The following is a 13,642-nucleotide window of genomic DNA, read 5'->3' as shown; positions in this document are numbered from 1 at the left end:
TAAAGAGGAACAATTCCTTAGTTTATATTGATAAAATGTACTGTGATAACTCTGATGCCATATATTCCACTACTCTACATTCTTTAATAGCGGAGAAAGTGAAGGTTAAATTATCATGATTGAGTTCTGTGCCAAAACCACCGCGCGTTAAATGAGGACTTTGAAAATGTACTTTCGATAATTTCATGGCTATTGTTGAATGAAACTTTCTGATACTTTGTATATTTAGTGTATGGCACCCACAGATTGTTACTGCGTACTCCGTTTTTATTGATTGGAAGCTATCTAGTGTCCAGTAAAGGCCCTTAAATTTTCAGACAACACAGTTGTGCTGAAATTTTAAGTTGGCGTCACCACCTCATTATCAGTTGTTAAGGCTCGTGTCGCTGGAGTGGTATTCGTAATCCACAGGGCCTATAGGTGACGTGCCGGGCAATTCAAGATGACTGCGAAGCAATGACCAACCCGTGAACTCGCTTAGAGCAAGATAGGACGCATGGACGTACTCCCTGTGCCGCTTTCACCGGATGAACTTTTGACAGTCAAGTGAATGTATATCGAAGCGAAGTATTTTCCAAACCAATAGAAACTGCTGAATGTTCGCTACTTCATTTCCTTCCGCAGTGCGAAGGATGATGGTGTCAGCTGATCGTCCGTCTCTCAACGATGCTTTCACTCTAGAAAAAAGAGCGAGTAAAAAGGGTGTCATTTTGTCCCCCATCAATAATCGTCATCTATATTGCATTCTATCCTTGCGCTATCGCCCCGCGCCCGGTACATTCCGGTCACGATCGACATGTCCATTATCAGGGTTACATTGCATTCTCGATAGGAAAGTGGCCAGCGCCGAGTTTTCAAGAAAGGAAGCGCACGCAAACTTGAAGACGATTATTGTTGTCGGACAAAAAGACACCCTTTTTACTCGATATTTTTTAGAGTGTTGTGTAATCCTGTGCGTGCTACAGAAAACTGCGTGAACTATAATTTATATATGAACTGAACGGCATTCCCAAATGATTTGTGCCGAGCGTGCCTGGCGAATTTGCCACAGTAGTAGCCCATTAGCGAGTAGGGCGCCGTCATGGCTGCACAGGATCGAATGTTTGCCGTAGCGATGGTTTGCAAACATATTACGCCGTCGCCATTATTTATTTATTTATTTATTTATTTCACAATACTGCAGGCCAGCATGGCCCAGGCAGGAGTGGAATTACAGAAAGAAAAGAATACAGAAATCAGTGATAACAACACTGGCAGCGCAAGCAATATATCACAACACTCGTAGCATAACAGTTTAACAGTAATATGACAGCAATATAAAAGTTTATAACGCAGCATAACAGCAATATAACAGTTACAATGATTCAATGTTCAATACAACACAAATATTGCTCAAGGACTTCGTCAAAATCGTCTGCCTCGCAAACGAACTTAGGTAGACTGTTCCAATCCGAGACAGTGCGGGGGAAAAAACTCTGTTTGAATGCCTCTGTTTTGGCAAAAATGTGTTGTAGGGTGTGTTTGTGAGCGTTGCGCGTAGTTCTCGCTGTAGTGGTCTTTAAATATGAAGGTGCAGACATACCAAGTTTTCCGTTAAAAATATTGCGCAAGAATTTAAGTCGACTGATTTTTCTGCGGACAGCCAAGGTGGGGATGTTATTAGCATTCATGAGTTGAGTTGGTGAATCTAGTCTTTTGTACTTATTGAATATAAATCTGATGGCTTTCTTTTGTAGCGCTTCTAAGCTCTGTATGTCTTTTTTCGTGTACGGATCCCATACAACGGACGCATACTCCAATTTAGGTCTGATAATTGCATTATACGCTTGAAGTTTAACATTCACAGTTGCCTTTGCAAGCTTCCTTTTCAAAAAGCACAGCTTCCGAAAAGCTGAAGTGCATATTGACGAAATGTGTGCTCGCCACGTCATATCACTTGAAAGAGTGATCCCTAAATACTTATACTGCGTTACCGATTGAATGGGTGAGCCATGAATATTGTAGGTAAACACACTAGGATTTGTTTTTCGCGTTATATTTATGAGCACTGTTTTATCAACGTTTAATTCCATGTCCCATGCTGCGCACCAGCATTCAATGTTGCGAAGAGCTTGCTGTAATAGGTTATGGTCGTCAGAGCAGGTTATTTCTTTAAACACAACACAATCATCCGCGAAAAGCTTAATAGACACTGTGTCAGGGATTGCTTGCACTAAATCATTTACATATATAAGGAATAATAGTGGCCCCAACACACTTCCCTGTGGCACACCAGAAGTGACATTGAGCATCCCAGATACACTAGATTTAATTTCGACGAACTGTTTTCTATTAGTTAAATAAGATTCAACCCACTTAATAAGATAAAGCGGCAATCCTATGTTACGTAATTTCAGAAGTAATTTACTATGCGGAACCTTATCAAACGCTTTAGAAAAATCGAGTAGAAGTATATCAGTTTGCCCTGATCGATCTAAAACTGCCATAAAATCATGGATAGTTATAACCAATTGCGTTGTTGTGGACAATCCCTTCAGAAATCCATGTTGGCAAGGGGACAAGATGTTATTATCCGCTAAGAAGCACTGAATATTTTGAGCCACTATGTGTTCTAGTAACTTGCAACTTACTGAAGTTAAGGAAACCGGTCTGTAATTAGAAACAATTGATTTATCTCCCTTCTTATGGATGGGCACAACACGCGCAATCTTCCAGTCACCCGGAACTTCACCACTACGCAATGATTTATTAAATACCTCTGTCAAGAAATCAGTTATCTGTGTAGAATAGCGCTTTAAAAATGTATTTGGGATTTGGTCTGGTCCTATACTTTTTTTGGTGCTCAGTTTTCTTAGTAAAATCAAAACACCCTCCCTTGTGACAGTGGGAATGTTCACCTCGTTAACAATAGCTGGCAGAGGTACATAAGCATTGGAAAAAGTGAAGACGCTGTGAAAATATTCATTGAATGCCTGCGATATTAAGAAGCCGTCAGTTTCGTATTTGCCGTCCAGTTTAATTCTATTCACTGTTTCATTGGTTTGAGCCAGAAATCTCCAGAATTTAGCAGGATCTTCTTTAATGAATGAAGGGAGAGTGACTTGATAGTAATGTGTCCTAGCATCATTTACTTTGGTCGCCAAATTTCTTTTCAAAACCTCAAATTTTTCGGGTGCTACGTTTTTACGCTTTCTAAGTCGCTTGATTCTGCGTTTAATGTGGATAATCTCCCGAGATATCCATGGATGTTTACGGTTCTGGCGTACCTTCCGGAAGGGGACAAACTGCTGAATGGAGAACCAGACCGCACTTTTAAATCGCATCCACAATGCATGGACATCATCGTGCGTGCTGTAGCTTAGTACACTGTCTAAGTAATCTGTGATTGCTGTATCATCAGCGCGATCAAAATCTTTGACATCCACTGAATGTGTACTCGAACGCACTACAGAGCATCGATAAGGCCAAGAGAAAAACAACAAACTGTGGTCTGACACTCCTTTTTCAACTGTGATAACACCATTTAAAAAGATATCGCTGACAAAGAATAAGTCCAAGACAGCACTGTTGCGCGTAGGCTCACAGACAATTTGGTCAAGGTTCAGAGCTAACATTGCGTCTAAAACAACATCACTCGATTTATATTGCCCGTAAGCTAAGTTCTTCCATTTGATAGCTGGAAGGTTGAAGTCACCTGTAATCATGATGTGACGTGTACGGTTTAAAAGGAGATGGTCGTAAAGCTGTTCGAGAAAAGAATCTGAGACTTCCGGGGCTTTATAAACAACACAAAGCATAAAGGTTAAACCATTTACAGTGACGTTGAGGAACAGGCTTTCGTGATCGGCAATCTGATTGATCAAACATACATCAATACCAAGTTTACAAATAACCGCAACTCCTCCGCCACGTGTGCCTCGATCACGCCTGTGCATCTGATAGCCGGGAGGAATAATTTCGTCATCTCGTACACCATCATGCAACCAAGTCTCAGTGATAACAACCACATGAGGGTCGTACGTCAAAAGCAATAGTTCTAATTTATCCGCTTTGTTCACAATGCTTCTTGCGTTGAAAGAGAGCATACGAAGGTTCTTAAATGCAGACGGTGAAAGCTACGCTGTTTGCGTAGGATCTTTGCCAGATCGAACAATGACACGCGTGTTCGAAACATCATCCCATGCGTAGAACTGTGAATCAACACGCAATTTATCCTTTACCAGCGCAATCCTCTTGCCTTGCTCTTTCTCGACTTTGGCGCTTTGCCATAGCAGTTTTCGTTTTCTTAGCGTGTCAGCAGAAAAGTCATTTTGCACGGAAATTTGTGTTCCCTTCAGCTTTTTGCAGTTCCGCAGCACTTCCTGTTTTTCCGTATAATTTTGAAAAAACAGAATTACAGGTCGCTTTCCAGCACGTTTTCCCAAACGGTGTATTCTAGCAACAGACAAGCACTTTACGCCGAGCCTATCCTCGAACACCTCTTTTATTACTTTCTGCCGTAGAACATCCTCCGTTTCATTCGCTCGCTCCTCTATGCCAAACACAACAAGGTTCGACATCCGACTCCGGTCTTCCAGATCTGTAAGCTTTTCCTGCTGCAGCATGAGTGTTTGCTGAATTTTTTCAACCGAATTGTTGAGAGTTTCAAAACTGTCCACTTTCCGGGCTATTTCTCTTACATTTGTTTCTAATTTGGTCATTCGGGTCGAGAAAGAGCTAACACTTTTCTCGGCAACTTCCAACCGCTGTTTAAGCTCTGCTAAATCTTCCCTAATAGCCTGCTGGCCCTGTATCAGTGTCTGGAGCATTTCAGTATTGGTAGGACCTGGATTCAATTCCACATCACCACAGAGTAGCAGTTTGCACACATGGTAGCACTCGTACGCCAAAGCAATCAAAGTCCGTGGGCACGGCACGACAACAACACCTCTTTCATCACTACAGTATGAACCAACACAACTAACCTGGAACAAGAATGCGGGACGCATGGTTAATGGTCCGCTTCTCGAGTTTTCGCCGTGCCCACTGAAGAATCCGATTTGAAGCTGTTCTTTTATATGCGTTGAACTGGCCGATGTCACGCATGCGCTGCCGATATCCTGTCCAAGATACGAGGTCCAGTTGATGGCAAATTCCGTGAAGTTGTCGCCTGTTCCATAAGCATGCGAAGCGCAGGTGCGATTCGGCGGTGTCCAAGAAGCAGCGACAATTGGCAGCAAAGCCATCTGGAACAAGAATGCGGGACGCATGGTTAATGGTCCGCTTCTCGAGTTTTCGCCGTGCCCACTGAAGAATCCGATTTGAAGCTGTTCTTTTATATGCGTTGAACTGGCCGATGTCACGCATGCGCTGCCGATATCCTGTCCAAGATACGAGGTCCAGTTGATGGCAAATTCCGTGAAGTTGTCGCCTGTTCCATAAGCATGCGAAGCGCAGGTGCGATTCGGCGGTGTCCAAGAAGCAGCGACAATTGGCAGCAAAGCCATCTGGAACAAGAATGCGGGACGCATGGTTAATGGTCCGCTTCTCGAGTTTTCGCCGTGCCCACTGCAAGGTGCTTCCAGCGCATTACTTGCGCTGGAAGCACCTTGCAGCTGCTTTTTCAACAAAACACAAGCATAAACCTTCCCAATAAGTAGCGCTTGTGTCACAGCCATGATCAGACCCCAACAACCTATTATAGCACAAGTATTCTACGGAGATAGGTCATAAAGAACACTAAGAGATCTTTTTACAATACAGAAACCACTGAATTCTTCAACGAAATGCTTCGAGATTATGTGCACGAAAAACGCACCCGTAAAGCAAACGATAAAATGAAGTAATTGTGTGTGGCACTGTCTTCTTCAGATATTTTTCCAACAAAAATAGGCTCACTTTCGCACGCTCGACGCATTGCGTGATGTACCAATTGAGACTTGCTGTTTCCCCTGTTCGTATGCCAGTATTACTTCTACAGCCTAAAGAAACAACATCAGCTTTTTAAACACATCACTGCTAGAAGAGCCGGAGTAGGGGCTAGTTGGTTGTACAGTAGCATCCACTGGTAAAGGGGACACTCTACTGAGCATCTGTCATATTGTGGGGCCCATAACGTCTAATAGACATACAAACATTGTTCGTGCATGACACTATTCTATCGAAAGAAGTCAGAACAGTCAACCAGCAGTACTCTTAGAAAATCATGCTTTTACGAGAGAATGAAATCAAGACATGGTGCGCAATAAAGTGAATCCGTCTCTACATCAGGGAAACTTTTTTACGTGTTCGAGTGAAACAAAATCGAAGATGAACGAATTGGCAGAACACAGGTGCGCTGGTCTTGTGCCATTTCTTTCCCTGTTGAGTTTAGCGCGTAAAAAGTTTACAAACGTATGACTGAAATCAGATAATGTAATTGTCAAATTAACTAAAGCACTACAAAGATCAACTGAGAAGTTCACTAAGTGGGCTTGTAGGACGAAGGGATGACTACAAAGAACTGCTAAGAAGGACTGATTTTTAGTGAACAGGTAAAAGTAGGTATTCTGGAATCACTCGCTAACTGAAGCTTCTTTTAACGTGTGTAGCGGCTACTTATCCTCATTAGTGAAGCCACGATTACGACATGCAGTCATACTTTGGAAGGTTGAATACAAAATTTTGTCGTTGGGCCACTCACCTTTTCCGGAATCACTCTTACATTTTTCTTGGACACCTTCGCAATCATTCTGCAGAAATGTTCTGGGCGTACTGTTTGACCCGGGTACCTCCTGTATCGGGACATGTAATTCACCTGGCTCTGCTCATCAAAGCAACGGTCCGGGAGATTCCTGCAAAGGCATTGTGGCATGACTCCTGATCTTTTTTTATTGTAACTTTCACATCTATGTAACAAAAAACTTCGCAAACACTTGTTTGGTTTCATAGCCTAACTGGCTAGTAGAGAGACCAACTGTGTGACATACCTACATACTTGCGCAAGCGGTTACACAGCGACAATGGACATCAAACTGGATACAATGTTTAAAATAGAAAAAAAGCAAAAAACACATGATTTAACTATACAAAGAAACATAGCGCAGAACATAGCTACTTATAGCACAGAATAATAATAGCACTAGAATAATACTAATCATAATAATAATAATACTAAATGACTATACAGACGTATTACTTAGGGAGTTCGCATGAAGTGCATGCTTCATGGCCAATGAAAAATTACTAGCCTCTTTCACATCGATCGGTATCGCATTCCATATGAAGGCGCCGTGAAATTCTATGAGCCTCCGACCGTAGGAATTTCTGGCTACCGGTAAATTAAAACAGCGATTCGCTGCAGCTCTTGTACAGTGCGCGGGTAACGTAAAGGTGCTTAATGGGAATGGGTCATCACGTTTTAATATACCATGCACTATATCAGCAACACTAGACACGTGAACAGGGTCCAGTGGAAGTACACGCATCATTTGAAATAGTGGTTTTGCAGTATCCGTCCTGTTTGAGTATGTAATAATCTGGACTGCCCTCTTTTGCAGGCGGCTAATACATTTCAAATGAATTTTATATGTACTGCCCCTCGATGCTATACAGTAGTAGCTCGAGTGACTCTGCACGAATGCAAAATATAGGAAGCGCAAGATCGATGCGCCAAAACATTCACGGCCTTTTAGTAGCGTGTGACACCCATATGCTAGCTTGGAGCGTGTCTTTTCTATATGCGATTTCCAGTTCATGTCCGAGTCACACATGACCCCTCAGTACTTAAACGAGGCTAGTGGCTGTAGCAGTGCCGTATCTAAAACCAGGTTGAAACCTGGAAAGTCGAGTTCTTTTTTCCTAGAGTGAAATACCATGTATTTAGTTTTCTCTGTGTTGATATTTAGGTGGTTTCGTTTAAACCATACTTGTACTCTCCATAACTCTTCGTTATTTTTAACTTTGTTCAGCGTAAAAGGCATGTTCAGCGTAGAAGGCACAGCGTAGATTTGTTCGGCGTAGAAGGCACATTAAACTGATAAAAAACACGGGCCACTGAACATTATGCTACCAGTTAGCGCGTAGATAGGCCTGATGGTACGCGGTATTTATGTTGACCACGTACCTATTTATCTATTTATTTATTTTAAAGTACCTTAGAAGCCCTCGAAGCATTGCGTGATGGGGGGGGGGTGGTAATAAAAACAACTTTAAAACATGTACATCCTATAGCAACAAACAGCGTCCCCAGCGTGATGCCAGTACGTTTTTTGATACCGGTAAGCGCTGGAAACATTCGTACATGCTGGTATTTGCTGGCACTGTGCAGGGTGCACTGGGAAACAGCTGGGGCGCTATATTGACCGCTGTGCCACTGGTGCACACTGGGATGCGCTGGAAATGCGGGCATTCTCACTGGAGTTCACTGGTGCATACTTGAGCACACTGTCTGTACCAGTGCCGCGTGCACGTTTATGTACCGTATGCAGTGGTATGTTTCGGTATCGTTGATTATAAAACGCTCGTTTCGATGGCACGGATGAATGCTAGCCTAACCAATTAGAGAGTGCCTCGGTATTTCGCATATAACACATTATGATCATGACCTGTGATATGCGAAATCACTGTTATTTTAAATGTTTTTCTTTGAAATTAGGCGATAAATGTGTTAAAAGCCTAAAGCAGACACCGCTGAACAATTTCCTTACTAGTACGTTTTATTTTTATATTTCACGTAGTGTCAACAACAGCGTTATGTCTTGCAGTGCACGTGTATTGCGGCAATTACTGCTCTTTTCTGCATGGTTCCGGCATATTGATTATATATGAATTTCGCATCAATGATGTATTGTTGTAACACTTCCGTGCTGCAGATCGTGTTGCAAATCTGAGAGCTGGTCACTACGTCTAACAGAAACCGGAACTCGTTTACGCCGCAAAGTTGAGGAGAAGTAAATGAGCTCTCTCGACGCTTCACGAGCTTTTCCAGTGGAGACGAGAAAAACAGCTGTCGTTAGACATAGCCAAACCGGGAATGCATGTCTGAAAATACTTCAGGTAGCAATTAGAAATGTTCCGAAACTCAAATACAGACACTTCAAGCATCTTAATTCAGCTTCTTCGAGAGCGGTCTTACCTAGTGCCCCGTAAGCTAGAATTAGGCCTTCCTGCTGGCCGCATCGGTGTATCTAATACCGGTGCTTCTTGCTTTTATTACACACAATTCTAAAGTGTAAGAATGACTGTAACGTATAGTTTATACATCCTTCAACCTAAAGGAATTATTTGTTCTTGCGTGTGGTGCCCGAACGAGGAGCGACGACGATCTATGCATTGTGCTTTCTGCAACGCAGGCTGTCACCGAAGGCTGCTGGGCGCGGTAGCCGGTACTTTTCTGACTCGTATGCAAGAACACGCAATTTTAGTCGGTAATTTTGTACGCTTTAGCGAACACACTGGCATACTTTTTCAGTGTATGGCATTATCGTTTTCTCGGGTGGCTTTTGAATTGTTTGTATCGCTATAACTGCCTATCTGTACAATGGCACGCCCGCTGTATTGTCAGCGGAGGCCTGAAAAGCAGCTTTCGCTCAATATATCCCCACCAGAAACGCATTTATGGTAATTCCTGCCCTTTCACCTAATTTAGGCAACAGTTGGAAGTATTCTGAAGATAAAAAGAAAGAATATCGTCGTTAGAGCCGAAACTTCAAGCATCGCAACTCTGCTGCTTCGAGAGTGGCCTTTCCGAGCGCCCAGCCCCAGCGAGAAGTGAGCCTATCGTTCCGTCCGCGTAGGTGTACATGCTACCGGTGATTTTTTGCTTGAAGCCCGCACAGCTCTAAAGTGTAGGAATGACTGTAAAGTACAGTTTATACATCTGTCAACCTAAACTGACTACTTTTTCTAATGTACGGGGCTCGCACAAGGATCGATGACTATTGATGCGTCGCGCTTCTATAGCAACGCAGGCGCTCACAGAGAGCTGCCGGCCGCGCACTAGCCGGTGCTTGTATGAACACGCATTCTTCAGCAGGTCATTTCATAAGCCTTAGTCAACCAATCCACTTGCATAATCAGTGAATTTAATTAGTTCTTGTGTGGGCAGTTTTTAAGTTGTGGGTATCGATATAACTGCAAATCTACATTATGGCGCGGTCTGTATATTACTGTATCGTCGCTTGCGCGAGAAAACTACTCAATATTCAATCATGTGAGCGCATATGTACCGAATAATCGTTTTAAATCATCTGTACATGTTCATCAGTAGCAAGAGTGAGAAGCAACTATCAGAGAAAAAGAAACTATGCGTAGCAACAGCTGACATTCTGTGGTTGCTCCTCCAAACTATTAAAGATGTTTCAGAATTGAGAAGTGGATTCAGCAAAAAACTTTACATTCTTGCCATTATCTGCACGTCATTCGGTGCCCGGAAGCCGTTCGTCAGTGACTCAGTGTCGAGTAAAGAGTAAAGATGCAATGGTTATGCAGAAAGGAATATTGCGCCAATCTTGACTGTGCGACTTGTAAACATGAAGCCCAATGGCGTGTTCCTTGGATAACTAGTCATTTTACAACATATTTATTGTGCTCTGTTGGGCGTAGTGAGTAAAGTACTTGGTTAGAAATCAGGAGGTGGATATTTTTAATCTTATCGGAACGCATTTTATTTTTTTCTTAGTTTCTTTCCATTTTTAAGGTGAGTGTGCGCTTCTTTCACTTATATATTTGTTTACGTATAGCGAACAAACACCCCCGTTTTAACCCTGTGAAGCCATATGCGCACAGTAACCAGTGCCTCCCAGTAACATGCCGCTTTAGCGTCTCAGTACCAAGCGCGATACTGGGCTTATAATCAGGCATGGCGCCGGACGCTGGTTCCAGTGGCGCGCGGTTTTCGCAATAGCGTAGTGTATATAAAGAAGAGAAAGATATGATGGAATGAGAAAAACATAAGAATTTGAATCTAACATAAGCGGCAATGTATTGAGGACTGCATTTTTCACTTACTATTTACCGATGTCTCCGATAATTGTTGAGGTTGCTGGTGTACTTCGGCTGATAGATACATTGAAAATGAATTCTCCTGGATGTGATAATATCTATGCCAAATTCTTTGAAAACAACTCCTTGTATAGCTCTATCGTTGATTGATTTGTGGGGTTTAACGTCCCAAAACCACCATTTGATTATGAGAGACGCCGTAGTGGAGGGCTCCGGAAATTTTGACCACCTGGGGTTCTTTAACGTGCACCCAAATCTGAGTACACGGGCCTCTAACATTTCCGCCTCCATCGGAAATGCAGCCGCCGCAGCCGGGAATCGAACCCGCGACCTGCGGGTCAGCAGCCGAGATAGCTCTATCGTACTGACTAAAAGTTTTCAGCAATCACTTGACACATCCTCTCTTCTACTTTTGTGGAAAAGGGGAAGAGTTATTCTTTTACATAAATCTGGAAGCAAAACCTCGCCTGCAAACCACCATCCCATATCAGTAACTAGCCGCTGCTGTAAATTGCTTGAACATGTTATTTTCACTAGTCTGATCCATTTTCTTGAATATAACATATTTTTACGCATTAAAAACGCGGCTTTCAGAAAACCTTTTCTTGTGAGTCTCAATTATTGTCTTTCACTCACAATTCACACCAGCTACTTGACCACCCATTTCTTGCTGATTGCATTTATTTAGACTTTTCGAAACATTTGGTGAGGTAAGCCATGAACTTTTACTTCGTAAACTTAGCATACTAAACCTTGATCGTAACTTTGTAAAATGAATTGAACAAGAGAGAGAGAGAGAGAGCTCTTTATTGAAAAGCAGAGAATTTAGCCGGCGTGTGTGTCGCTGACTTGCTACTCTGCGTGGGGAAGGGGATTGGGGACTGAAAGGCAAAAGAAAGAGAAAAAATATTGAGAATTAAAATAGAAAAAAAGTAAATATACAGACATTTTTCTGTATCTTGGGTGAGGACGTGTGCTGACAGCATGATTTCAGTTTTCTAGGCGCCCCTTCAGTTTGTCTAGCCAACCGATATTGTCTAAATACGCGAATAGAAGTTACATCGCTTGTCTCTGTTGCGTAAAGCTGGGGAAACGTCCCAGGACAAAATCAACTGATAAAGTTCTTTGGGTTAACAGATGCATGCAGTGTTCATAGGGCGCACGCTCATCGGCATACGCTCGGCACTCAAACAAGATATGTTTTACAGTTTCTATTTAGCCACCGTTATTGCAGTATGGACTGTCTACTTGACCGAAGCGATACCGTAAATTGTTTCCATAAGCACTGTTTAGCCAGAGATGGTGGTAAAAAGTTTTCACGTGTCGAGGAATTCGGTATCGGAGTCTAGTCCTTAGATGTAGGTCGATAGAGTGAAAAAGGCAGAATGATGTGTCGGGGGGTTCCATAGCCTCTTCTTTTCTTCGGAAGCAAGCCTTTTCGCCAGCTGAGAAGCAGTTGATTTAGTGAAATAGGTTGACCTGTAATTTGCTTTTGAAGTCTTTCTCGGGCCGCTTCATCTGCTTTTTCATTGGCCAGTATACCGCAATCAGCCAGTATGCATTGAAATGTGATAGCGTGACTCGCGATAGTAGCCAATTGGTGTAAGTATGCTATATTAAATGAAATCGGGTGATAATTTGTTTTCTTTTCGAGGCTGAATAGTGTTTGTAGAGCTCCTCGAAAGTCGGTGAAGATCACCCATCGGTTCGGTGTTTCACCCATTCGGTGTTCACCCATCGGGTTCGGTGTAGAAGACTGGTTCTTTAATTCCATGACGTTCTGCTGTCGTTGATGATGTCCTGCGTTGTAGTCGATAGGATAGACTTTGTCCTCCAGAGGCAACTTAGAGGGCATATGACGAGATCTGCTGAGTAGTTGAGGCGTCACTATAGATATGAGAATGCTGAGTGTAATGCTGAGCTAAGTAGAAGAGAGTAGTTTGCAGCAGTGCGGTCTGTGCAATACGCCTTTTCGCTTCATTGATTCCTGGGACACACTGTTTAATATCAAGAGGTGAAAGCGTCCTTCCGCTGTCTGATAGCAGTAAGTTGCTGCATTTGCACAGCTTGGCAGAATGCTGCATTGCTGTGGGCGAGATGTATGCGGCACAGAAAATGCTTCTTCACGTGTATGACATGGCGGAAGTGAGAGTGCCATATTTCTTGAGTGCAGATGACATCTAGCGGAAGACATCCTGCTTCCGCTATAGTTCCCGAGCCTGATGAGCTCTTCGGAAGGCCTAGCCAGATTTGTAGGCAATTGTTTCGTACGCCCTCGAAAGTTCTCTTGTTTGTTGGCGATAATCAGTGAAGCACCCATAGGTAATAACGCAAGATTCTTTCAATATACGCTTTCTCAAGGAGGACTATTGATGGCACTTGCATCCCCGTCGCGTTCCCGCCATGAATTTGAAGAGTTGTGGTGCCGCAGCTATTCTCGCTCGAAGTTTATTCACCTGAGGAGACCAGGAAATACTTCTGTCGATGACTATTCCAAGAAATGGCTGAGACTGTACATAGGTCGGTGGCCGGCCACCGAGGAGAAGACGATACTTGGTCCTTTGCTTTCTCGTGGATGCCACGGCTGTGCTCTTTTCTGGAGAGAAGTGCATACCCAGGGGAGCCAAATACGCGAAAAGGTTCTGTAAAGCCTTTTGAAGGCATTGTTTGGTAACCAAAC

At 43.0% G+C, this 13,642-nt stretch overlaps 1 protein-coding gene across 3 annotated transcripts in view; it reads right to left on the bottom strand.

Moving 5' to 3' along the window:
* Positions 1-13,642, bottom strand: part of LOC142804124 (venom metalloproteinase antarease TserMP_A-like) — a 156,575-nt gene that overhangs the window by 45,621 nt on the left and 97,312 nt on the right. For all 3 annotated transcript variants that reach the window (XM_075890705.1, XM_075890707.1, XM_075890706.1), the window contains one exon: positions 6,662-6,812. In XM_075890705.1, coding sequence (XP_075746820.1) covers positions 6,662-6,812 — 151 coding nt within the window. The remainder of the gene's footprint in view (positions 1-6,661; positions 6,813-13,642) is intronic.

Source organism: Rhipicephalus microplus, chromosome 3 (genome assembly GCF_043290135.1).
Source record: "Rhipicephalus microplus isolate Deutch F79 chromosome 3, USDA_Rmic, whole genome shotgun sequence".
Lineage (NCBI taxonomy): Eukaryota > Metazoa > Arthropoda > Arachnida > Ixodida > Ixodidae > Rhipicephalus > Rhipicephalus microplus.
This window is presented reverse-complemented; position numbering and strand designations above follow the sequence as displayed.